This window comes from Cuculus canorus, chromosome 17, assembly GCF_017976375.1.
Source record: "Cuculus canorus isolate bCucCan1 chromosome 17, bCucCan1.pri, whole genome shotgun sequence".
Taxonomy (NCBI): Eukaryota; Metazoa; Chordata; class Aves; order Cuculiformes; family Cuculidae; genus Cuculus; species Cuculus canorus.
In genome coordinates, this window is record NC_071417.1 from 11,484,825 (window position 1) to 11,509,955 (window position 25,131).

Sequence of the window (25,131 nt, forward strand, 5' to 3'; positions counted from 1 at the left end):
TAAAGTGTTAACATTTTCTTAGGAGATGGCCACGTGTCCTTATCTCTGTTCTTCAGCAGCTGCTTTAAGTAGTCAGACTTCCATATTTGCCTTGAATATCTTCTCCCTCTTTTTTGAAGTTGCTGCCTTTAGAAATAGTTCTAAGTACACTCGGTCTCCCTTTCTGAAGAGTTTTGTCTCATATTTCCTTCCCCGCTGGAGAGAAATTCCTGTGTGTCATGGGACCTGCCATTCATCGCTGGTATTCCACAGACTCCTCGGACTGCAGTGGGTTTAACTTGGTAGATTTTGGTGAAGTACTGACTTGTGCCAACCTGATCCAGTGGGATGTGTCCCTGCCCATGACAGGGGGGTTGGAACTGGGTGGGCTTTAAGGTCCCTTTCAATCCAAACCATCCTTAGGACACACAATTAAGGCATTTCAGCCTGTGCACGGAGCCGGTCCACCAAGTTCACCTGCAGATAATGCTCTTTCTCTCATCACTTCTCTAAATTTCTTGGTGTTTTGGTTAAGCAAGAACATCAGACCCTATGAGCTGTTGTAACGGCGATCAATAATAACAATTGTATTCTTTCTGATAGTCTCTAGGAGCCCCAGGCAAGAACTAACATTTGGCAATGCGAGCACAGAGCAAAAGTACCCTCCCAAGTAAACCACCTTCCCTTCACTCATTATCAGGCATCATCTTGCAGCTCCCTGGCAGCTCCTCAGATATGGCTCTTTTATATATAGCCTTTCCTCTTCATGCTGATTAGTTGGAAGGCTGATCATTTCCCCCAGAAGGAGCTGCGTTTCTCCAGCCTGTATCAATCTGCCATTTCTTTCCACAGCCCTCCCTGTCATTTATCTCTCCCCACTAACGCTGAAAGCTTCTCCAGCTCAGGAGGGGCAAATTTAATTAACCTGCTATTTTCTCCCATCCTCATCTAGATCATTAATGAGAGTGCCTAATGAGTCTGGGTCTAATGGTGGTCCCAATGGCCTCTCACAGCACACATCCTCCTCTTGATATATCAGCTGGTTAATGTTGAGCTTCAGTTGGGATCTTTCGGCCAACAGGAGTCATTTCTCCAACCCAGCACAAACTGCTGTCTCAAGTAACGTGTCAGGAGTGAGCGGGGTGACGCTGCCGTGTCTGTTGTCCACCTGCCTGATTTGCTCGTCCAGCTGGAGACGAAGGTGCAACTCTCTGCCTCGTGCCACTGGGGTGATATGGCAACCGGGTCTCTCGCCACACTGGGATTATGGATGAAATGGTTATTCAGCAACGGACACCGCTGCGTGCCTCTTTGTGCTCAGATGGCCAAGCAAACACCTGCATTTGGGGATGACACTAAGCTGGGTGGAAGTGTGGATCTGCTGGAGGGTAGGGAGGCTCTGCAAAGGGATCTGAACAGGCTGGAAAGATGCGCTGAGACCAATGGGATGAGGTTTAACAAGGCCAAATGCCGGGTCCTGCACTTGGGGCACAACAACCCTATGCAGTGCTACAGACTGGGGGAAGAGCGGCTGGAGAGCTGCACAGAAGAGAAGGACCTGGGGGTAATGGTTGACAGCGACTGACCATGAGCCAGCAGTGTGCCCAGGGGGCCAAGAAGGCCAATGGCATCTTGGCTTGGATCAGAAACGGTGTGACCAGCAGGTCCAGGGAGGGGATTCTCCCTCTGTACTCGGCACTGGTGAGACCGCACCTTGAATACTGAACTGTGTTCAGTTCTGGGCCCCTCACCACAAGAAGGATGTTGAGGCTCTGGAGAGTGTCCAGAGAAGACCAACGAAGCTGGTGAGGGGCTGGAGAACAAGGGTTACGAGGAGTGGCTGAGAAAGCTGGGGGTGTTCAGCCTGGAGAAGAGGAGGCTGAGGGGAGACCTTATTGCTCTCTATAACTACCTGAAAGGAGGTTGTGGAGAGGAGGGAGCTGGCCTCTTCTCCCAAGTGACAGGGGACAGGACAAGGGGGAATGGCCTCAAGCTCCGCCAGGGGAGGTTCATGCTGGACATCAGAAAAAAATTCTTCACAGAAAGAGTCATCGGGCACTGGAACAGCTGCCCAGGGAGGGGGTCGAGTCGCCTTCCCTCGAGGTGTTCAAGGAACGGGTGGATGAGGTGCTTAGGGACATGGTTTAGGGAGTGTTAGGAATGGTTGGACTCAATGATCCAGTGGGTCCTTTCCAACCTGGTGATTCTATGATTCTATGCTGAGGTCCATCAGTGTCTGGAGGTGGATGCATAAACTCTTGCACTGCTAAGTGGCAGGAAAATGCATGTGTCATCATCATAGAATTGTTTTGGCTGGAAGGGACCTTAAAGCCCTCCCAGTTCCAACCCACCCTGCCATGGGCAGGGACACCTCCTGGTGGATCAGGTTGCTCAAAGCCCCATCCAACCTGGCCTTGATCAGGGATGAGGCATCCATGACTTCTCTGGGCAACCTGGGCCAGGATCACCCCACCCTCCCAGCAAAATATTTCTCCCTAAGATCTCATCTCAATCTCCCCTCTTTCAGCTGAAATCCATTCCCTCTCATTCTATTCCCGCACTCCCTGATCAAGAGCCTCTCCCCAGCTTTCCTGGAGCCCTTTCAGTACTGGAAGCTGCTCTAAGGTCTCCCCACAGCCTTCTTTTCTCCAGGCTGAACAACCCCAACTCTCTCCTCAGCTTTGCAGGCAACCTGGAAGAGTTTGAGAACTGCCATGGCACCTGCGTTTTAGCTCCTGGGGAGGTTTGCTACTGCAAGAGCTCCTCTTGTCCCAGTGACCAGCCACTGTTGCTGTTCCACTACCCCTGCTGCTCTCCAGCCAGCTGGAGAGAAGTGGTAAGCTCTGCTGTGGCAACCAGAAGAATCCCTGGGAAGACAAGAAGATGAACATGAGGACACTGAACTTGTTTGATTTCACTTCAGGCAGCAATACTGGACAAACCCAGTCATCAGACACCCCTACTCCCTATCCCGTCATAGGAAACTCCAGAGGGACCTTCAAATCCAGGATTAGCTACTCCCTCATAATAGCCTCTGGGCAGCAGCGGCTAAGACGAAGGCTAAGAGGCGTGCGTCACCTTCAGCAGGATTTAAACATGTAAAAGGAGAGGAGAAAGAAATAGCTGCTGGATTTTAACATTAGCAAACATCAAACCATACATTTGGGGGTGGAAAGACCGTGAGGTGACCTCTTGTCTGCTGGGAAAAGAGCTGGAATATTTTGATAATAAAGGTATTTAGGGATTCAGCAAGCATTATTTTAAGGATAAGGGACAGATGGTGGCTTCAGCAAAAGATGCTATTGCCTGGGAAGAATAAAGATCCACAGGGTTCTTTATCAGTGCAAGATTCATATGGGGCCATCAGCAAAAGCCACCAACAGCACACATGGCTGGAGATACAGGGAATGTGGATGGCTCCAGGGCAGGACACAGAAATGTAAGGGTCTGGAGGCCCTGGCCCAGGTCGCCCAGAGCAGTGGTGGCTGCCCCATCCCTGGAGGGGTTCCAGGCCAGGTTGGATGGGGCTTGGAGCCCCTGATCCAGTGGGAGGTGTCCCTGCCCATGGCAGGGGATTGGAACTGGATGGGCTTTGAGGTCCTTTCCATCCCAAATCAATTTAAAATTCTATTCTGTGATTCTATGATAATGCCTGCTGGAACTGTCAGGGTTTGCTTTCCTTGTCCTTTCTCCTGTCAGAAGTTGCACAAGCTGTTTCCCTAGTGAAAGGAAAGTTTTATTCTGTTTTGGAAAGGAAAAGAAAGCAGGGCAAAATGAAGAGTCTTTTTTTTTCTGTCTTTAAATTCACAAAATTTACTTTTCTCTCCTGCCTTGGCTTCCATCAGGTGTGAGAAATCCAAAAGAAAATAACAGTGAATATGCTGGGATGAGCTTTTTCCAGGCTGTAGAATAAACCACTTGTAAATGTATTTTTTTTCCAATGAGGTGCCAGTTTGGTGCCTGATGTTCCTGCTCTTAATGTCAGTGGTATCACAGAATCATAGAATGACTCATAGCCTCTCCTGAGTCGGAAGGGACCCACAAGGACCGTTGAGTCCAGCTCCTGTCTCTGCACAGGACAACCCCAACATTCACACCGTGGGGCTGAAGGCTTTGGCCAAAGGATTCTGCAATATTGTCAGGCTCAGCACCGTGACTGCTTCCCTGGGAGCTGTTCCAGTGCTCCACCACCCACTCAGCGAAGAATCTGCTCCAAATGTCTAACCTAATCCTCCCTTGGCACATCTTCCTGCCATTCCCTCGGGTCCTGTCATTGGTCACCAGAGAGAAGAGCTCAGCACCTGCTCCTCCTCCTCCCCATGTGAGGAAGCTGCAGAGTGTGATGAGGTCTCCCCTCGGTCTCCTCCAGGCTGAACAGACCCAGTGACTTCAGCTGCTCCTCACACTCTTCCCCTCTAAACCCTTCCCCAACGGTGTCCTCCTCTGGATGCTCTGCAGCACCTTTAGATTCTTTTCATCCTGTGGCCCCAGAACTGCCCCCTGTGCTCAAGGTGGTGCCGCTCCAGTGTGGAGCAGAGCGGGACAATCCCGTCCCTCGCCCGGCTGGCGATGCCGTGCTGGATGCACCCCAGTATCGTGCAGCTTTGAGTCTCCCAGGTGTATTTCTGTGATTCCGATGTAATTTCTATTCCTAATTTGACCAATTTCTTCCTTTTCTTCTCTTTAATTAATTGCTTTAATGAAATGATTCCCTCAAATCAGCAGTCGGTCCTTTCTCTCCCTCCCAGCGCGAAGGGAGGTGAATTGAACAAATAGAGATGGCAAATGAAAAGGGAAAAAAAGTTCGCTTAGAATCATAAAATATTAACAGCCACTTAGTACGAGGGGAAATTAGTCCTGCAGCACAAAAACTGCACCGCGTGGAGTGACTGAACTGCAGGGGGTGAAGTCAGTTCCCATGCACGTTTGCAGGTCCTGGCTATAGGATGAAGGTGGCCTTCAATGAAGCTTCATGGTTTGGTTCTTTTAATTAAGAGCTTCAGGAATGAAAGCCAAATGTGTTTTGCATCCCCAAATACAGCATTCCCATCTCAGACCAGGCCAGAAATGGGACAGCAATGACTGCCTTCCTGTCTAGAAGAGTAAGGAAAGGTTATTGGGTTAACAGGAGAGAGTTTGGGTTAAACCTAGAGAAGAGAAGGCTTCAGGGAGACCTTAGAGCAGCTTCCAGTAATGGAAGGGGCTCCAGGAAAGCTGGGGAGGGGCTCTGGATCAGGGAGTGCAGGAATAGGATGAAGGGAAACAGTTTTCAGCTGACAGAGAAGTGTTTTGCTATGAGGGTGGGGAGGCACTGGCCCGGATTACCCAGAGCAGTGGTGGCTGCCCCATCCCTGGAGGGGTTCCAGGCCAGGTTGGATGGGGCTTGGAGCCCCTGATCCAGTGGGAGGTGTCCCTGCCCATGGCAGGGGGTTGGAACTTTCTGGCTTTGAGAAACCCAACCCATTCCATGATTCTCTGAAAGCCTGGGAGATGAGGAGAGGCTGGTCAGTTTGATTTTGGTGCTACTGGAGAAAGGCAAAGTGATAACATAGCAAAAGCTCCGAGGCATAGAAATGCCATTAATTTTAACTGGTGGATTTCCCGGAACATATTCTTAAACCCCGCCGAGTTCTCAATTTTTTTCTGATGGTGTTTTTAAAGATATTGCTGTCGCTATTATTTATTAATCACAGTGCCACAATGCCAACAAGCCCCAGGCAGGGACTAATGTCCTAGTGTATTAGTGCAGACAAAAAAAACCAGTCTCTCCTCATGTATCTGGATTTTCATCTTATATTTAGTCTTATGTCAGGCACTTGATTTACTTGGTCTAAAATATACTCTCTATTGAATCAATGGACAGTTATTAAATGGATTAAGAAACGGGCAGCTAAAAGCTCTCAAAATGCGATTGTTGTTGGAGGAGCATTGCCGAACAAGCTGCCTGCGTAGTGGCTTTGCAGGATTCAGCTTTCACCCTGCTGTATTTCACTATTTTCATGAATGAGCCGGAAAATATATATAAATTAGTTGCCCATAAAGTTTGCAGCTGACTCAAATTTTGCCATGATAAATAATGATGAAGGCGAGTCTCTAATGCAGAGCAATTGCAATTGCTTGGTAGACTGGCAACAGTGAAACAACATGAATTTTAATACCGCTAAATGCTCGGCCATCCATCTCCAAGAGCAGAATGTAAGCTGCTCCGTCAGGCTGGGAGACTGCCTGCTCGAGGGCAGCGACTCGCAAATTGATTTAAGGGCCATATTGGATAACAGGTGATTATGAACATTTAATGCCCTGTAGTGGTGAAATAGATGAACATGATCTCTGGATAAAGAGGGGAATCTGAAGTCTGAATAGGGAATTTTTACTCACCTTGATTAAAAAGCAGGAAGGTGCTGTAATCCACTGTAGCCGTAATGGGAGCCAACGGCTGGAAGGTCATAGACTCATAGAATCGCTTGGTTGGATAAGACCTTTGAGATCATCGAGTCCAACCGTACCTGTACACTATGGAACCAGATCCCTGAGCACCTCATCTGCCCATCTTTTAAAGCCCTCCAGGGATGGTGACTCCACCACATCCCTGGGCAACCTCTGCCAGTGCCTGAGAACCCTTTCAGTGAAGACATATCCAGTCTAAACCTTCCCTGGCGCAACTTGAGGCCATTTCATCTCATCCCACCACTTGTTCTTTGGGAGAAGAGCCCAGCACCCACCTCACCACAACCTCCTTTCCAGGAGCGATGTGGTCTCCCTTCAGCCACCTTTTGTCCAGGCTAAACAGCCTCAGCCGCTCCTCGCAGCTGAACCAAAGGCTTTTGGCATGGAAAGGTGGTACACATTCCTGGTGGTATCCCATAGAGTCTTTGTGCTCAGGATGGAGATTTGTTGTAAGAGATTTGGGCAGCTCAGCCAGGCTCCAGGGGCTGCTGCAGGCTGGGATCCTTTCCCTGTTGCTCGTTCTCTGATTTCCACACAGACAGGAAAGATGTATCATTAGCATCTTATTGTGTTCTCGTTGAGCTTGGCTTCACAGAGCCTGCACATCGCAGAGAAATATGTTTATAGAGTTGTGGGTGTTGTGTCTCTTATCTGGAAAGAGTGGATGAGAGAGCTGCGGAAGGGCAGGCAAGCATGGCTAATGCTGGAACGGCAAAGGAGACAAAGCCGACACCTGATAAAGACAGCGGTGCTTGAATTTGCACAGTTATTAAAAATCAGTCCCAGCTTTTATCTGGGAATGAAAGAATAAGCAGTGTAAACCTAGAGGGGATGCATGGGAGAGAGCTGGGAGGGATGCCAGGAGAGATGGGGGAAAGGAGGCAGCAGGGGGGAGCTGGGCTTTGGTCCCACCATGTGGATGGAGAGGCCAGGTGTCCGTGGGAGAGCTGAGAAACGCCCTGTGTCTGCACCACTGAGCTTGCTGTAAGGCAGCTTCATGGCAGAGACATTACATTTCATGGCGTGGCTCTGCTACTCCACTGTTCAAGGTGACAATTCAGGGTGGTGTGGAGACCTCTGGTCACGCAGGCTCCATAAGGAGAACATCAGGTTGGGAACAGGGTGGAAGAATTAGATCTTCAGTCACCGGCAAGTGAGACTTTCACCCATAGATGCTGTCATGTTTTCAGCTGTTCCTTAAAAAAGTTGTGTCTGAAGCTGAAATTGAAATGCTTTCCCTCTTCCTGTCCCACTGGTGTCGCCTGGGGCATTTTTTCCTAAGCTGATTCTTCAGCTGCAGGCATTGCCTGCATCCATGCAGCCAAACCAAACTGAGCTCATGGGGAATTTTGGAGCAAATTTTCATAGAATCACAGAATGGTTTATGTTGGAAGGGACCTCAAAGACCATCCAGTTCCAAGCTCTTGCCATGGGCAGGGACACCTCGCACTGGATCAGGGGCTCCAAGCCCCATCCAACCTGGCCTGGAACCCCTCCAGGGATGGGGCAGCCACCACTGCTCTGGGCAACCTGGGCCAGGGCCTCCCCACCCTCACAGCAAAACATTTCTCCCTAAGATCTCATCTCAATCTCCACTCTTGCAGCTCAAAAACATTTCCCCTTGTCCTATCCCTGCACTCCCTGATCTCCCCAGCTTTCCTGGAGCCCCTTTCAGCACTGGAAGCTGCACTAAGGTCTCCCCGCAGCCTTCTCTTCTCCAGGTTGAACAACACCGACTCTCAGCCTGTTCACGTACAGGAGGTGCTCCATCCCTCAGATCATCTCTGTGGCCTCCTCTGAACTTGCTCCATGTCCTTCCTGCTCTCTATGTCTGACTGGTACTGCCCGGGGCGTTTGCTCCCGAGCTGTTTCTTCAGCTGCAGGGCTTGTCTGCATCCCTGCAGCCGAGCAAACAGAGGGCAGGGGAAATTTTTGGATGAACTTTTCCTTCCAGGCTTTTTTTCCTAGGCTTCATTCCTCCACGCCACAGTATCTGCAGATGCTGGGTCTGTTAGCAAAAGCTGAGATAAGTGTTGTTTTAAAGGAAAAAGGGAGAAAAATCCTGCCCACTGCAACGGGGCTGAAGATGTGGGGGTGGGATGCGCCGCTGCTGGGTGGGGTGCAGTCCCAGATGGTTGAGGGAGCGCAGGTGTAAATGCCATCTGGAGCTTTACCTCTCCTTGCTGTGAGTCAGTTGCACACACAGCTTTCACCAGTGCCAGCTTTGAGAACACAGGAAACTCTGCTTCTGAATTTGAAGCATTCCTAAGATTCTTTGGGCTCCATGGGAGATCTAAGTCATCTCAGAAACCAGAGTTTACTTCCTTCGGACACCTGTTTGTCCCTGATTTTTCACAAACACAGCACAGATAATGTAGGAGCTGCTTGTGATTCACAATGCATATTTTCTCACTTCATTCTTCACAGTGTTAGGATTGAATAGTGACAATATCACAGATGATCCTGTTCGTGTAATATGCTGGATGCGTCCCATCTGGATAAGATGGAAATGAGGATTGTGACCACTTATGACGCTCTCAATCATTCTGCTGGGGAGTGATCAAAGCTTCTATTGCTCTGCTTTCTTAGGCAACCTAGGATCTGCCAGGATTTACTGGGCTTTGTATGGATTTCAGTCGTGCGACACTTTGCAAAAGACAGAGTTTCAGGGACAGCTATGGCCATATCAAGTCATCCAGAGGGAACTGGACAGGTGGAGATGTGAGCCTGTGTGAACCCCATGAGGTTCCACAAGGCTGAGTGCAAGGTCCTGCCCTTGGGTTCAGCCAATCCTCAGTTTCAGAGCAGCCCCACGGAGAAGGACCTGGGATGGTGATTAATGAGAAGCTCAACAGGAGCCAGCAATGTGCACTCACAGCCCAGAAAACCAAACTGTATCCTGGGCTGCATCCAAAGAACTCTGGACAGCAGGTTGAGGGAGGGGATTCTGTCCATCTACTCTGCTCTCGTGAGGCCCCACCTGGAGTATTGTGGCCGGTTCTGGAGTTCTCAGCACAGGAAGGACATGGAGCTGTTGGAGCGAGTCCAGAGGAGGCCACGGAGATGATGCGAGGGCTGGAGAACCTCCCGTACAAGGACCTTAGAGCAGCTTCTGGTACTGAAAGGGGCTCCAGGAAAGCTGGAAACAGACTTTTTAGCAAGGCCTGTTGGGACAAGGAGTAATGGTATTCACCCTCCCCTAAAGGAGGGGAGATTGAGATGAGATCTTGGGAAGAAATGTTTTCCTGTGAGGGTTGGGAGGCCCTGGCCCAGGCTGCCCAGAGCAGTGGTGGCTGCCCCATCCCTGGAGGGGTTCCAGGCCAGGTTGGATGGGGCTTGGAGCCCCTGAGCCAGTGGGAGGTGTCCCTGCCCACGGCAGGGGGTGGAACTGGATGGGCTTTAAGATCCCTTCTAAGCCAAACCATTCTGTGATTCTATGATATCTGCAGGGGTTAGGCTAATGTTTGGATTGGATGGGCTTAGGAGTCTTTTCAAACTGTGACAATTCTATGATTCTGTGATCAAGAAGATGTCAGCTTACATTTTAAGATTTGGGCACGACAGTGAACTATGATAATATTTGTGCTTGACGGAAAGTGGATATTTGGGCACATGATTTGTTGCAGCGAGGGGTTTCACGGTAAAATTCATAACCACAGATGAGATGGCAGATGCAATTCAGCATTTATAAATACAAAGTAATGTGCACTGGCAAACGGCCCAGCCTCGTACCTAAACAAACACAAGGATGGACTCTAAATGAGCTATTGCCACTCAGAGAAGGGATCTCGGGGACTTTGGGAAAGGCTCTATGAAAAGCTCAGCTTTATGCTGAATGATGGCAGAGTGTGGCAGCTGTAATGGACAGACTGTCTAACCTCTGCATACATCCCTGCTGCAGTTGCGTGCTGAGTATCGTCCTCCCATCCTAACAGTGCAGAGGACCAGGAAAAAAGCATAGACTCATAGAATCATTTGATTGGAAAAGACCTTTGAGAGCATCAAGTCCATCTGTACCTGCCCACTACTGAACCAGATCCCTGAGCGCTTCATCCACCCAACTTTTAAACAACTCCAGGGATGGTGACTCCACCACCTCCCTGGGCAACCTCTGTCAGTGCCCGAGAACCCTTTCCATGAAGTAATTTTTAACAATATCTAATCTGAACCTCCCCTGGCGCAACTTGAGACCATTTCCTCTCATCCCATCACTTGTTCTTTGGGAGCAGAGCCCAGCACCCACCTCACCACAACCTCCTTTTCAGGAGCTGCAGAGAGTGATGAGGTTTATCCTCAGACTCCAGGCTAAACAGCCCCAGGTCCCTCAGCCGCTCCCAGAACCTTTGGGCTCCAGACCCTTCCCAGCTCCGTTCCCTTCTCCAGACGCGCTCCAGCCCTTCAATGTCCTTCTTGGAGTGTGTCATGCCTGGGTCCACAAGCTATGCACTTGCATCTGGGCACCCCATGGCTGATCCAAGCCAGGATGCTGTTGGCTTTCCTGCCCACCTGGGCCACTGCTGGCTCATGTTCAGCTGCTCTTGAGCAGCATCCCCAGGTCCTTTTCCACCGGGCAGCTCTCCAGCTGCTCTTCCCCAAGCCTGATGCAGTGAAGTACAGCAAAATCTTGAGAGAGAGGAAAGAAGCTTTCACAGTTGGGGAAGGAGATGGGGAAGTTTTGCCTGAGGCAGGCTCGAAGCCACTGTTTGCCCAGGGCTTGGAGAAGGTGTGGAGGCATCTCTTACACCTTGTTGCTTTCCCTTTCCCTCTGCATCCCCTGCTGACCACTGGTGACCCAGCCCAGCGCAGCTCTTCTCACCTTTGTGTTATAATGAGGGTTTTCCTGGTTCTCATTCCCTAACCCCCCAGGACATCCTAGACTCTAATAATTGGCATTAGTTCTATTGTTATACCAGGACCTAATGGCTCCTATATTTAAATCCCTTAATATTTTCCCTTATGAAGGATTCTCCTGACCTTTTCTTTGAGACTTCACACCTCCCTGGCTTGCAGCAAGCCTTTGAAATCCAGCAGCAGGAAAACCTCTGGCTGGAGAAGAGGCTTTTTTTTCTCCTTTTCTCTTTTTTTTTTGTTTTTAATCCTCATCAAATCTATGTTCAAATTGGCTCAAACAGAAACACTATCACCTTTTCCTTTCTCTCCCTGATGTGGCTGAGGGAGATGCTAGCAAACCATCAAAACCATAACGCTGCCCAAATGTTGTCAGGCTAAACCGATGCTGCTGCCAGAAACGCTGGGAGCACTGGAAGGATGGGGAGCGCCCCCGGCTGCTTTGGCACTTGCCTGGGAATGGATGGAGCTGCCCTGGTTAAGGTTTGTGCTGCACTCAGCTCACGTAAGGAGTCGCGTAGCTCAGCCCTAAGCAATGCTGAAGAATCAGCATTCAAACCCCTCTGGAGATTTGTGAGGACAGCTTCTAAGAATTGCACATGATATAACTCGCTTTTACCTTCTTCCCTTAAAAATATCCCTGCAATATTGAGTCCAAAAATCACATTAAGGGGGTATGATTTAGGTGGAAAAGATGAACACCTAGAAGTTAGGAAATGGCACGGCTATTCCTTCCATCCCCTGCCTGGATGCATTACGGAAATGACCTTTCATTTCTGACCATATATGATATTTTTTCTGCTGCAATGCTGTCTCATTCGGAGTACAGGCTGGATTTACCACAGAGCAGGGCTGCCAAAAGGAATGAAGAGCGCTGCAGTTCCAAAGGTTAATAGGTCTGGATGCTGTCCTGGAGCATGTGGGAGCAGAGCCTGTACCTGTAGAAAGCAGAGGTGGGGTTCAGGTGCCTGAACATCGCTGCCTGGTGCCACTTGGTGCCAATTACCTCCAAGCCTGGAGGGCAATTAAATGTGTCTGAGATGTGATCTGCTCTCTCCCTCTAGTGACCTCCCCTGACAGGGGTGCCCAGCACTGCAATGTCTTCTAGAGATGCAGATACACCACAGCACCTGCAGCAGCCACAACATGCTGGGTGGAAGCATGGATCTCACCGAGGGTAGGGAGGCTCTGCAAAGGGACCTGAACAGGCTGACACCAATGGCATGAGGTTCAACAAGGCCAAATGCCGGGTCTGCACGTGGGGCACAACAACCCTATGCAGTGTTATAGACTAGGAGAAGTCTGGCTAGAAAGCTGCCTGGAGGAGAAGGACCTGGGGGTGTTGGTTGACAGCAACTTAACATGAGCCAGCAGTGTGCCCAGGTGGCCAAGAAGGCCAATGGCATCTTGGCTTGGATCAGAAACGGTGTGACCAGCAGGGCCAGGGAGGGGATTCTCCCTCTGTACTCGGCACTGGTGAGACCGCACCTTGAGTACTGTGTTCAGTTCTGAGCCCCTCACCACAAGAAGGATGTTGAGGCTCTGGAGCGTGTCCAGAGAAGAGCAACGAAGCTGGTGAGGGGCTGGAGAACGTCTGACGAGGAGCGGCTGAGAGAGCTGGGGGTGTTCAGCCTGGAGAAGAGGAGGCTGAGGGGAGACCTTATTACTCTCTACAACTGCCTGAAAGGAGGTTGTGGAGAGGAGGGAGCTGGGCTCTTCTCCCAAGTGACAGGGGACAGGACAAGGGGGAATGGCCTCAAGCTCTGCCAGGGGAGGGTCAGGCTGGATATCAGAAAAAAATTTTTCATGGAAAGGGTCACTGGGCACTGGAACAGCTGCCCAGGGAGGGGGGGAGTCACCTTCCCTGGGGGTGTTTAAGGGGCGAGTGGATGAGGTGCTGAGGGACATGGTTTAAGGGAGTGTTAGGAATGGTTGGACTCGATGACCCAGTGGGTCCTTTCCAACCTGGTGATTCTATGATTCTATGATCTTCTGCTGCAGCGGGCTGGCAATCTGCAGCCTGAGGATGCTTGCACAGCAGTAGGCACCTGCGTGCTGAGCCCCACTCTGCTCATCCTGCTCCAGATGCCCACTTCCCCAGAACTGTAACCCTGATTGCTTCTCCCAGGTGCTTATGTGGTGGCAGAGCATCACTCCTCTCCTTCACACCCTAAAGCCACTCCAACTGCACCAGCACGAACCAGCCTTCCTCTCCGCAGGGGAGAGGGAGGGAAACTCCAGCCTGGGGTGAAACTATGCCAAACCGATTCGCCTTTCTCATTCACCTTTCAATTCAGCTGTGACTTGAAATGCACAGAAGTGCTGCCCTCTTCCTTTTGGCACACTGCACGCTCACACGGGCAGACCCACCTTTGGCCACAGGACAAAGCAGGAGACACTGAAGCTGCTTTGCCGAGTGGCTTTCAAAGCCATGTGCTGAATTTCAAGGAATATCAGTTTAGAACAGGGAATTAAGCAGCTATAGTGTCTCTCTGTGCCATAAACAAAGGCAAAATGCTGTGTGCATCAGCAAAAGGCTTTGTACTGTAAAGTATTCCCTTTATGTCCAACCAGGAGAGAATTCAAATTATTATTGACCCTCCACAGTAGGAAAGCCACATTATAATATCTCCAAATCAATAGAGACAAGTGAAGAGCAGCAGAGAAAGGCCACGGCTCTGCAAACTGCAGAAAATTGCGTTTTGCTTTGGCCTCTTAAAAAGTTTGCAAAGCATCTATTAGAGGCCCCTGGAGCCTTTTCTTTCTAATTGCCATGTTTGACAATGCGATGGCACTGGGGACCAGTGGAAAGACAGATAATGGACCCACTTTAATTGCTTCCCAGTTCCATGAGTCATAACACTTCTGAGATGGCAAAGGGGAAGTGCAGCAGTTTGACTGAAGGAGGTTTCTGGCTTTTAAGAAAGCTCTGGAGGAACAAATGCTAAACTCAAAGCCAAAGTATTGGAAAGTCTGAAGGTTCCAGGTATTGGGTTTTCTTTCATCTGTACAAGTCATATAAGGAGTGGCTGAGGGGCCTGAGGTTGTTCAGCCTGGAGAAGAGGAGGCTGAGGGGAGACCTAATTATTCTCTGCAGCTCCCAGAAAGGAGGTTGTGGTGAGGTGGGTGCTGGTCTCTTCTCCCAGGTAACAAGTGCCAGGGAAGGTTTAGATTGGGTATTGGGAAAAATATCTTGACTGAAGGAGTTCTCAGGCACTGGCAGAGGCTGCCCAGGGGAGTGGTGGACCTCAAAATGTCCCTGGAGGTGTTTTAAAAGATGGGCAGATGAGGTACTCAGGGATATGGTTCTGTAGTTGAGGGGAAGACAGAAGAAGATGGAGAATGTGGTTTGGTGCCAAGGTTCTTGGCTGATGGGTGTTGGGGTGCCTGGTTCTTCTCTGATATAGTCCTCAGTGCTTCAGTTCCCTCCTCTGCATTACCACTCTGGCTCCGTGTTAGAGCAGGAGGCTCAGTGATGTGATGCTCCACACCATGCTTGGGTGCTCAGCTCAGCATACAGGAGCTCGGATCTGTGCTCCGAGCCAAGACATTGGCTCAGGCCCGGCACTCGTTGGGAATCATAGGATCATGGAATGGTTTGGGCTGGAAGGCACCTCAAAGCCCATCCATTTCCAACCCCTGCCATGGGCAGGGACACCTCCCACTGGATTGGGTCCTCAAGGCCCCATCCAACCCGGCCTTGAACACTTCCAGAGATGGGGCTTCCACCACTTCCCTGGCCAGCCAGGGCCTCACCACCCTCATTGTGAGGAAATATCTGAGTGCTGCTGGGTGCTATGCTTTGCCATGGATCCGTCAGGACATTTTTAAGCTACACAGTGGGAAACTAGCTGGAAAAAAGCTTTGAGGGATGACTGACAGTAACTGTCTCCAGTGGAAGGAGCTAATCCGAGCTGCTCGTGAACACCAGGTCCCTAATTAAGGCACATAGGCTAGCCCTGCCTGTAATTAATTTCCTTGTGCTGCTTGGCTGGCAGCTGGCTATCCGTGTCACTGACTCACGGCTCCCGACAGCCTCAGGGGCAGTGGCAGCAGGAAGAGAAAAGCTGTGCTTTAGAGCACAGCAGGATTTGCCCCTTCCCCTCTGCTTCTCTGTGCAGGGGAGCAGCCACAGCGTGTCTCCAGCTCTGCACACATCGAGGGGTTGGGACAGGACCTCGCTGCTCAGCCCTGGCATCTCTGTCCATAGGAAAGGGCTGGTGGTGCACGCTCAGGGCACAAGCAATCAAGCGTGAGGTGAGGGTGGTGAAACGCTAGCCCAGGTTGCCCAGAGCAGTGGTGGCTGCCCCATCCCTGGAGGTGTTCAAGGCCAGGTTGGATGGGGCTCGGAGCCCCTGATCCAGTGGGAGGTGCCCCTGCCCATGGCAGGGGTGGAACTCGATGGGCTTTGACGTTCCTTCCCACCCAAACTACTCCATGATTCTATGACTCTAAGCGATCCAGAGGGCACAGGAGTGTGGGTGTCAGGAGGGGTAGCAGAGGGCAGGGACGTATTCATATGCATGGCTTGTTCTCTGCCCGCTGCTTCATGTTCTCTCTTTCTCTCCCCATGTATACATATATTTATTATGCACTCGCTTCCCCTGGCTGGAGCTGGAACAGGAGCGTTGTCATTGTGATTCCTCTCCCATAGGATTGCTTCTTTGCATTTGCTCCGCTGTGAGCGTGTCACAGAGTTATAAGGCATGTGGGATGCATCTGGCTTGCAGTTGGATTTTCCCTGAGTGGGCTGTAGCCCGTGCGGTGTTGCCGAGGTAGGGAGGAGCGGCTGAGGAGCACCGTGGATCCTGCAGTGGTGTCCACAGCACAGATGGGGAGCTGGAGAGGGTGGTGTTGCGTAGCAAGGTGAATCCCACTGTCTTGTGCCACTCCAGGCTCCATCATCTGAATCACAAAACTGGAGAAAGAGGCTCCGGAAAGTCCTATTTCTCTGGCTACAGGTTCTCATTATCAGCTGGAGAGCAACCATGCTGGTCAGAGAGTTGGCAGCATTGTTTTAATTTCCCAGGAGGCCTCTCTTGGTGTGACATCTCTCCAGCAGGGGATTTCAGTTGCCTTGTGTTACTTTGCTCCATACAATGGGACATGATATGTCAAAACATGACAAGCCAGCCAGAATGTGTCATAATACTGCACTCAACACACTGCCTTCCAGGGATGCTCAGCAGCTAATAATATCAGGCTCAAATTATCTCTGCATGCTGAGCTGTTGTTTTTCCTCCCATGTGGACTATGATATATAGGAGTCTCCTGCCTATGTTGGACTCTTGCATCACCACAGATTTATTAGCTGCACACGGTGAATCATTTTGACTAGAGTGAAACTCAAGCCTGGAATCTCAACCTATTATTGCAGAAAAGCGACTTTCCCACTTTGGCGTCTCCGCTACCTTTGTTGTTGCTCCAGTGAACAGTTTGGTGAGGTTTCCATATGATTTACTCCTTTATGGCTGGGGTTTGAAGTTGCTCCTTTGACATAGAGATGATGTAATTTCATTAGCTCTGTGATTGCCTTTCAAGGCTTTTCTGTAAGATGCAGCCACTGGATTTGGCCCCATGGGAGCCCGCGTGCTTCACCATGGCTGGAAGCAACCAGGCTTTCTCCAGTCTCCCCCGTTCTGCATCACTGCCTCTTTCTGCCTGACTTTTTGAACCCTGCTATTTTACCTTAAGGTGGCATGAGGCATCATAGTGCCTATTTTCAGCCTTGCAAGGAAGAAAAACCCGCCCACGACAGCAAAAGAGGCAAAGCTGCTGTTTGTCCCCAGCCTGGAGACCCCCAGCCATGGGGAGGAACGCATCTTTTGCCACTGGTAATGAGCTGTAATGAGCTGGGCAGGAGACACACGTGTCCCTGCTTGCACGTGGTATTTCACAAACAGAACCTCCCACTGATACAGTTGCTGCCCGTTCATTTTATCTCCCGTATGTGGTTTAGAGGATGCGATCTAATTACTTGCTGCTAATTGCTGATAAAACGCTGCTGAAACTGCCTCTCCTCCTCACCGTGGGCAGGAGACAGCAGGTCTCTCTGCAGGTCTCAGCTGGAGGTTCAAGCTGCCCCTCCCTCCTTTCCGAAGTTGATGTTGGCTGCAGAGCCTCTGCCCACTCTCCAGACCCTTTCCCAGCTTGGGCTGATGAATCCAAATGCTTCCTCGCTTCCTTCCTGGTGGAGAAGGACCTATGGGTGTTGGTTGACAGTGGGCTGAATACCAGTCAGCAGTGGCCCAGGGGGCCAAAAAAGCCTATAAGGTCTTGGCCTGTATCAGCAACATCGTGGCCAGTAGGACCGGAGAAGTGATTCAGCATTGGTGAGGTTGCACTTCGGATCCTGTGTTCAGATTTGAGCCCCTCACTACAAGAAATATGTCAAGGTCGTGGAGTGCATCCAAAGAAGAGCAACAAAGCTGGTGAAGGGGCTGGAGAACAAGTCTTATGAGGAGCAGCTGAGGGCCCTGGGGTTGCTTGACTTGGAGAAAAGGAGAGGAGACTTTATCTGTGTCTACAACTGCTTGAAAGGAGGTTGTAGCGAGGTGGGTGCTGGGCTCTTCTCCCAAGTGATAGGTGATAGGATGAGAGGCAATGGCCTCAAGTTATGCCAAGGCAGGTTCACATTGGATATTGGGAAAAAAAATCTTTGCTATAAGGGCTCTCAGGCCCTGGCAGAGGCTGCCCAGAGAGGTGGTGGAGTTCCCATCCCTGGAGGGATTTAAGAGATGGGTAGATTTAGTAGTTAGGATTGGGATGGATGATCTCAAAGGTCTATTTCCAAACTTCTATGCTTCTATGATTCATGAAATTCCTGTGTGGCCCAGGTGGCCATTACCAAGAAAGCACAGTGGTGGCACTGCCAGAATGCGACAGAAATATGGTTTAGTAGTATACAGGTATGGTTGAACTTGATGATCTCAAAGGTCTTTTCCAACCAAAGGATTCTATGATTCCATGACTCTATTATTCTAACCCCAAGGCTGGAGTCATCAGCCACAGGTTGTGCACATCCTTTCGCAGAGGTTGAATTGTGCTAAATGTACCTGTGGCAGAGGCAAATGTCCCTCTAGGACACAGCCCCTCTCCTCAGAGGTGAGCTTTTTGGAATAAAGCTTAGGTTAGATGTGCACCAGCATCCACAATGCAAATACATAATGATCGCTCTACTTCGACCATGAAAGTGTGAAAGGCATTCAGACTTTGTCACTACAAGTGTGTATTGATTTCAGTTGTTGTTCAGAGCATTTTTAATTCTGTGTTTTAATTGTTGGACTCCCCTGGCACGTGGGGTTTGTGGTTCGTGGCAATGCACGTAGGAGGGTGAGTTTCAGGCTCACCTATCAGTTGCAAAGAAAAGTTCTTTCCCATGACCCTAGCTAATTTGCATACTATTTTTGTTATCCTTTAGGAAGCAAACTGCTGATTTTGGTGCTTTGCTTGAACATCCAGTCAGAAGTGGAGTCTTGCCCCGGGGCGTGTGTATGCTACAGTGAACCGAAGATTACAATAAGTTGTCAGCAGCAAGGACTGACAGCAATCCCCACGGAGATCCCCATCCAGAGCCAGCGGATCTTCTTGCACAACAACAAGATAACGCTTGTGAGGTCCACCAGCTTCACCTCCTGCCGCAACATGACAATTCTTTGGATCCACTCCAACAACATCAGCCTCATTGAGCCTGGAGCCTTCTACGGGCTCAGCAAACTGGAGGAGTTAGATCTCAGCGACAACACGAACCTGAAATCTATCAACCCCATCACTTTCCGGGGTCTTGTTCACCTCCACACCTTACACTTGGATCGCTGTGGGCTCCTGGAGCTCTCCACAGGGCTTTTTCGAGGGCTGTTCTCCTTGCAATATCTCTACCTTCAGGATAATAATCTACAGAACCTCCTGGATGACACCTTCATTGATCTTGCAAACCTCACCTACCTGTTTTTGCATGGGAACAAAATCAAGACCTTGTCAGAGAATGTCTTTCGTGGGCTAATCAACCTCGACCGGCTGCTTCTGCACCAGAACAGAGTCAGTGTGGTTCACCGCCGGTCTTTTCATGACCTTGGGAAAGTGATGACCTTGTATCTGTTTAACAACAACCTGACTGTGCTCACAGGGGAAACCATGGCTCCCCTGGTGTCCCTCCAGTACCTGCGCTTGAATGGCAACCAGTGGATCTGTGACTGCCAGGCTCGGTCTCTCTGGAATTGGTTTAAGCAGTTTAAAGGATCATCTTCAGAGCTAGAGTGTCACCTTCCCCCTCGCTTGGCAGGGAGAGACCTCAAAAGGCTGCAGAGTGCTGACTTGGAAGGATGTGTCGACTCCTTCAACCAGATACGAACAAGTGTTTTTAGCACTAAGACCAGGTCTGGTAAATTGCCAACTGGGATCCCCCCTCTTGGGTCCCACAACGGCTCCCCAAAGTGTTGCCAGCCAGAAACAGATAAATCTTTTATTTATGAAGCTAAAGGCAAGGCAGGTCCTTCTTCCCACAGCAGCCGGCCATCCTCCAACAACCCCCTCAAGGATAAGGAGAACATGTCCAAAACCAAGTACGTTGAGACGGACCCTTCCAAAAATGGCAGCAACAAGCAGATAAATGATTCCCCCTTTGGGACCTTCCCCAGCATTGTAGACCCTCCATTGACCAAGTTGAAACCTGAATTTCTAGAGCCTATTGAACCTTCCACAGTCCCAACGAGAAAGAGGCAGGGCTGCTCTAAAAAGAACAAATCAAAGGCTCAGTGCCGCCTCACCCAGCAAGGAAAGAGCTCCACGTTACAGCTCAGCCTCAGCCTTTTGATCCCCACCTTAGTGTGGAGCTTACTGTTACTCTGCTAAAACTAACTCTTTTCCTGGGTTGATGACACTTTAATACTCGACTTTTGCTGACCTCCATAAATGTTGCAAACAAAAGCAAAACTCCCATCCACCCTGAGAAAGCTTTGTTACACAAAAATTAACTGGATGCCTTTATAAAAAAACAAACAAACAAAAAAAAAAGACAAACACCAAGATGTACATAATTTATTTGTCCTGAAAACCTGTGAATTATACCTTTGGTCTTCGGAACTGCACTTGTCCACAAAGCAGCTTTTGCTACAGCAGATGGTAAAGAAAAATGGTTTATTTACAGGAAAAAAAAAAAACCACACACACAAATGAAATAAAAATGTAAGAAATGCTCCGAAAAGAATGTCTAAAGTCTGCTTGTAACTTGACATCTCACTGAACAATATTGCAGGTTCCCATTTGCAGAGGTAATGGATTTGATGCTGTTTTAATCTTATGTTTATGAATATTGCAGTTTTTTTCCGTATTCATTCCATCACACCATGTTTACGGGGAGCATTTGTTAAAGAATGCTGCCTTTTCCTTCACAAGATTGCAGTATATATAGATATGCATTTTATTTTACTTGTGTACCAGTATACAAAAAAAAAGATATAAAATAAAGATTTCTTTTTCCTAAGTGTTGTCATCTGCAAGGGGTGAAGCGTTCTAACAGCTAAAGAGCTGAAAAATTAAAAGGTTGTTGAGTAATCCGCGTTCTGAAGGCAGGTTGAGCATTAAACATGACAGTAATAACCAAGACACACTTGGCATGGTTATGCAATCTTTAACTGCTGCCGACAAAGGGTTGCCTTGCACGAAAAATGCTCTGTTAAAGCTTCTGTTTCCCTCCAAACTGTCCTACACGCTCCCCCAACATCATTCATATTTCAAGATGCTCAGAATAGCATAGGAAATATTAGCCCAGTTCCTTGGAGCTGAGGATCCAGGTTGTAGGCAGAGGAAGGTTAGGAAGCAATCCCAAGAAGTTGCACAGGGTCATTTTGCTTCTGAGGTTGGGCAGAAGGGTCAAGCTTGAGGGCAGAGAGGCTCTGCAGAGGGATCTGGACAGGCTGGATTCATGGGCTGTGACCAACAGGACGAGGTTCAACAAGACCAAGAGCTGAGTCCAGCACATGGGACACAACAACCCAGTGCACCGCTCCAGGCTTGGGGAGGAGCGGCTGCAAAGCTGTCTGGCAGAGGAGGACCTGGAGGTGCTGGTCAACAGCGGCTGAACATGAGCCAGCAGTGGCCCAGGTGGCCAAGAAGACCAACAGCATCCTGGCTTGGATCAGCAATAGTGTGGCCAGCAGGAGCAGGGAAGGGATCGTCCCCCTGTAGGTGGCTCTGGTGAGGCTGCACTTTGAATCCTGGGTTCAGTTTTGGGCCCCTCACTCCAAGAAGGACATTGAAGGGCTGGAGTGTGTCTGGAGAAGGGAACGGAGCTGGGGAAGGGTCTGGAGAACAGGGGTTCTGGGAGCAGTTGAGGGACCTGGGGTTGTTTAGCCTGGAGAAGAGGAGGCTGAGGGGAGACCTCACCACTCTCTGCAGCTCCTGGAAAGGAGATTGTGGTGAGGTGAGTGCAGAGCTCTTCCCAAACTAACAAGTGATGGGATGAGAGGAAATGGCCTCACGTTGTAGCAGGGCAGGTTCAGATTGGATATTTGGAAAAATTCCTTCATGGAAAGGTTTTCCAGGCACTGGCAGAGGCTGCCCAGGGCAGTGGTTGAGTCACCATCCTTGGGGGCATTTAGAAAACAGGTGGACAAGGTGCTCAGAGATATGGCTTAGTAGTGGGCAGGTACGTTTCGACTCAATGGTCTCAAAGGTCTTTTCCAACCAAGGGATTCGATGATTCTTTAAATAGCAGGAAATATTAGCCCAGCCACTCGGAGACGAGGATCCAGGCTGCAGACAAAGGAAGGTTAGTAAGCAATCCCAAGCAGCTAGGCAGGGCCATTTTGCTTCTGATCCACATGGATAATTAGACTCAGCACTGTGATTAATGAACCAGGAGGCAGTTCCAGTGTGGAGCAGCACGTGGGCATGCGGTTATGACATCGAGTGTATCTCCCCAAACACACAGCTCCTGGCCTTGCAGGTTTGGTAAGGCTGATTGTGCTGGAGAGCTGGTGGCCATTCCTGGCTGTGCCACCAGTGCTTCACAGGGTCACTGTGCAAGTGGCTTCATATTCTGTTTGAGTCTCATCTTCAACCTCGAGATGCTATTGAAATAAAATGATTGATGTGCGGGTGCCCCTTACCACACCATGGGCCATAAAACTCCTGCCTGGGTCCAGCTGTGGGCTCCTTGTACTGCTGACGGTCCCCTGCACACTCTATACCTGCTCCAGGTTCAGCAGGGGTGTGCAGAGTTTGCCAGGAGGTTGCTTTTCCTTGTTAAATTATAGATTTGCCCAAATCCATATCGCAGGGCAGTTGGCTTTGCTGATCCCTGTGGTTAATGTAAAGCAGACCAGCACATTTCTGTCACCCTGAACGGAGTAGGAGTTGCTTGATGCCAACCCAGTGACACTCTTTCTGCTTTCCAGAGCTCGACTCTGCTGTGCTTTCAGTGGCTTTTAGGAGTTTGTATTGGCCACAAGCCCAGAAGAGTCCCTTGTGCTAATTTCCTAGATTTCGTGCTGTCCAGATGCCAATTTCTGTGTTTACAGGCATCAGAAGGGCATTGGAATGACAAATAATTGAAGAAGAGGATGCAGCAGAAAGCAGGAACACCTGTAGGAGGTTGGAAGAGACAAGGTGTAAGCGCTGGTATTGGTGAGGGCACAGAGGTGTTGAGGACTTAAAAGAAAGGCAGTTTCTCTTCTGCTTCATTCTTTGCTGAGGTTGGCACAAGATATTCTTCTGCTGGTGATGCCTTGGCCTCTCCTGCCCTTCCGCTGAGACAGGGAACTCTGATTTCCAAGCTGGTCTTCCACACAGTACCGTTGTGAGTCTCCAACTGCTAAAAGACACCACTCAGGTCCCCAAACTAAAATCAACTTAAATACGTGGCGCTTCTTAATGAAGCTCATCTGAGGTCTGCTTAGTTGTGTACTGGTTTAGGAGATCGGTTTTTCTCATCGGAGGCTGAAGTCTCCCTATTCCTCCTCTGAGCTGAGAGACCCCAATCTCACAAGGCTCAGGGCTGTCGGTGCTGGGTCAGGGACTGGAGCCGGCTCCTCGCAGTAGTGCCTGCGGTTACCTGTCTATGAGGACAAAGACTTGTTGGTAACCCTGGTCTGGGCTGCAGACTCTACCTCGTCCTTCCCCTCCAGCTCACAGAAGGTCAGGGGGCAAATGCCCAGCTGCCTGTGACTCCACAGGGCTGAGATCTCTGCTCCTCAACAGGTTCTCCTAAACCTGTGATCAAGCGGTGTTGCCACTTGTCTCTGCTCTGACAGGGAGAAGATTATCTGAACCGCTGAGTTTTGCTACAAACAAACACCATGCATACGTATAATAAAGGCTGGAAGGGTTTCTAATTCAAAGTTGTGTTTCTGGATTAGTTCCCTGTCATTAAACAGTGAGGGAGAAGAGCTATTGCCATTCTGCCTCCTCCTCAAAACCAGAAAAGCATAAAACCCCAGAGTCCTTGTAAGATGGGGATGGGCCACGGAACAGAGAAGAGGCGAGAGAGGGAACGCTTTCTTAGGGACGGTACTGGACCATGAAGTCATAAATGCTGATAGGAAGCTCTGGAGAGAGCATGAGCTCTGGGTACAAGCATGGTGAGGGCAAGGATTCTGTGAATCGTACAGAGACCTTCTCCCTAAAGCCAACCCCAAGCATTTGAATCCGGCCAGGGACAGAAATACTAATTAGAGACCCCTTGATTTGTGCCATAACTAGGGCACCGCATGGGGAAGTGCTGAGGCAGGTGAGAGTTAATGGAATTGTTTCCCAGGGCATCTATATATAGGGATAATGGAGACTTGGCGAGGGAAAGGCACGATGAAAATAAAGGTATACTCTGCACACTCACTAAATGAAGAGGCACTTCAAAGCTTGCAATGACCCACCTTCGGTACAGTTTGAGACACTTGTTCTAGGTCAGCAGGTACCGAAAAGACTCAGCTGTCATCAAGCACAAAAACAGTAACGTCTTTTGGGATGAAATCATTGCTTTTGATAGGCTGCCACTCTGCATGGCACCGGCACAGGCGTGCTAGCTTGGATGAGTCACGGCTGGGCTTCTTCGCAGCGTGTCGGTTGTGGGTGGCTCCATCTGCAGTGGTTTACTTGTGTCAGGGTCCATCTGCAGTGGTCTATTTGTGGGTCGGGTCTGCTGGCAGTGGTTTGCTCGTGGCTCAGCGCCTTGGTGGTGGTTTGGTTGTGCCTGGCTCTGACTTGCATCTGTTATTCTGTGGCTGGGTTTGAGTATTTGGATTCAAAGCGGAGAAGGAATGACAGCAGAATCTGGCATGAGGAGGGAGCGCTGGACCTTACCACACAAATGGGTAGATATCATGTTTAAACAGCAAAGCTGCACCTGGTTGAGGTCAGTGGGGTTTAAACCAACACTCCTGCAGCTCATTGCATGTGTTCCTGCTGCTGCCTGAGCTCTAAGACCCTGCGCTGCTTCTCTAGTGCAGTTTGACCCAGCACCTCTAGAGAAGGACCAGGAGCTTAACGGCATGGACAGCTGATGTGGCCCAGGAGCACAGCATCTCTCACCAGGGTTGCTGCCTGAGCCCTCCCATTGCCCCAAAAAAGCCAGGGATCATCTCTTGCTGCCCATGAGGTGTGTCATCCACTATCGTGCCTGTGTCTGGGAGGAGTGACATGGCATCTTGCTTTTACAGCCCCCACCAAGGGCAGTCCTACCTGGAGGTGTGCCCTCCAGAGCCTCAGACCTCAGCCTCCCCATCGCTGCCTTGCCCTGCTTGAGGAACTCTGTGTTTGGCCTCTCTGAGACTTGGGGTGAAGCATCAGAGAGCGCTCTGACTGAGCTGCGATTCGCAGCAGAGTCACATGCACAACATCAGACCTCGGGTGACTCATTTCACC

At 49.9% G+C, this 25,131-nt stretch overlaps 1 protein-coding gene across 1 annotated transcript in view; it reads left to right on the forward strand.

The window, feature by feature from the left end:
* Positions 1-20,326, forward strand: part of RTN4R (reticulon 4 receptor) — a 76,359-nt gene extending 56,033 nt beyond the window's left edge. The window contains exon 2 of the mRNA XM_054082898.1: positions 18,695-20,326. Within this exon, the coding sequence (XP_053938873.1) occupies positions 18,695-20,124 (1,430 nt within the window). The 3' untranslated portion in view covers positions 20,125-20,326. The remainder of the gene's footprint in view (positions 1-18,694) is intronic.
* Positions 20,327-25,131: the final 4,805 nt, after the last annotated feature.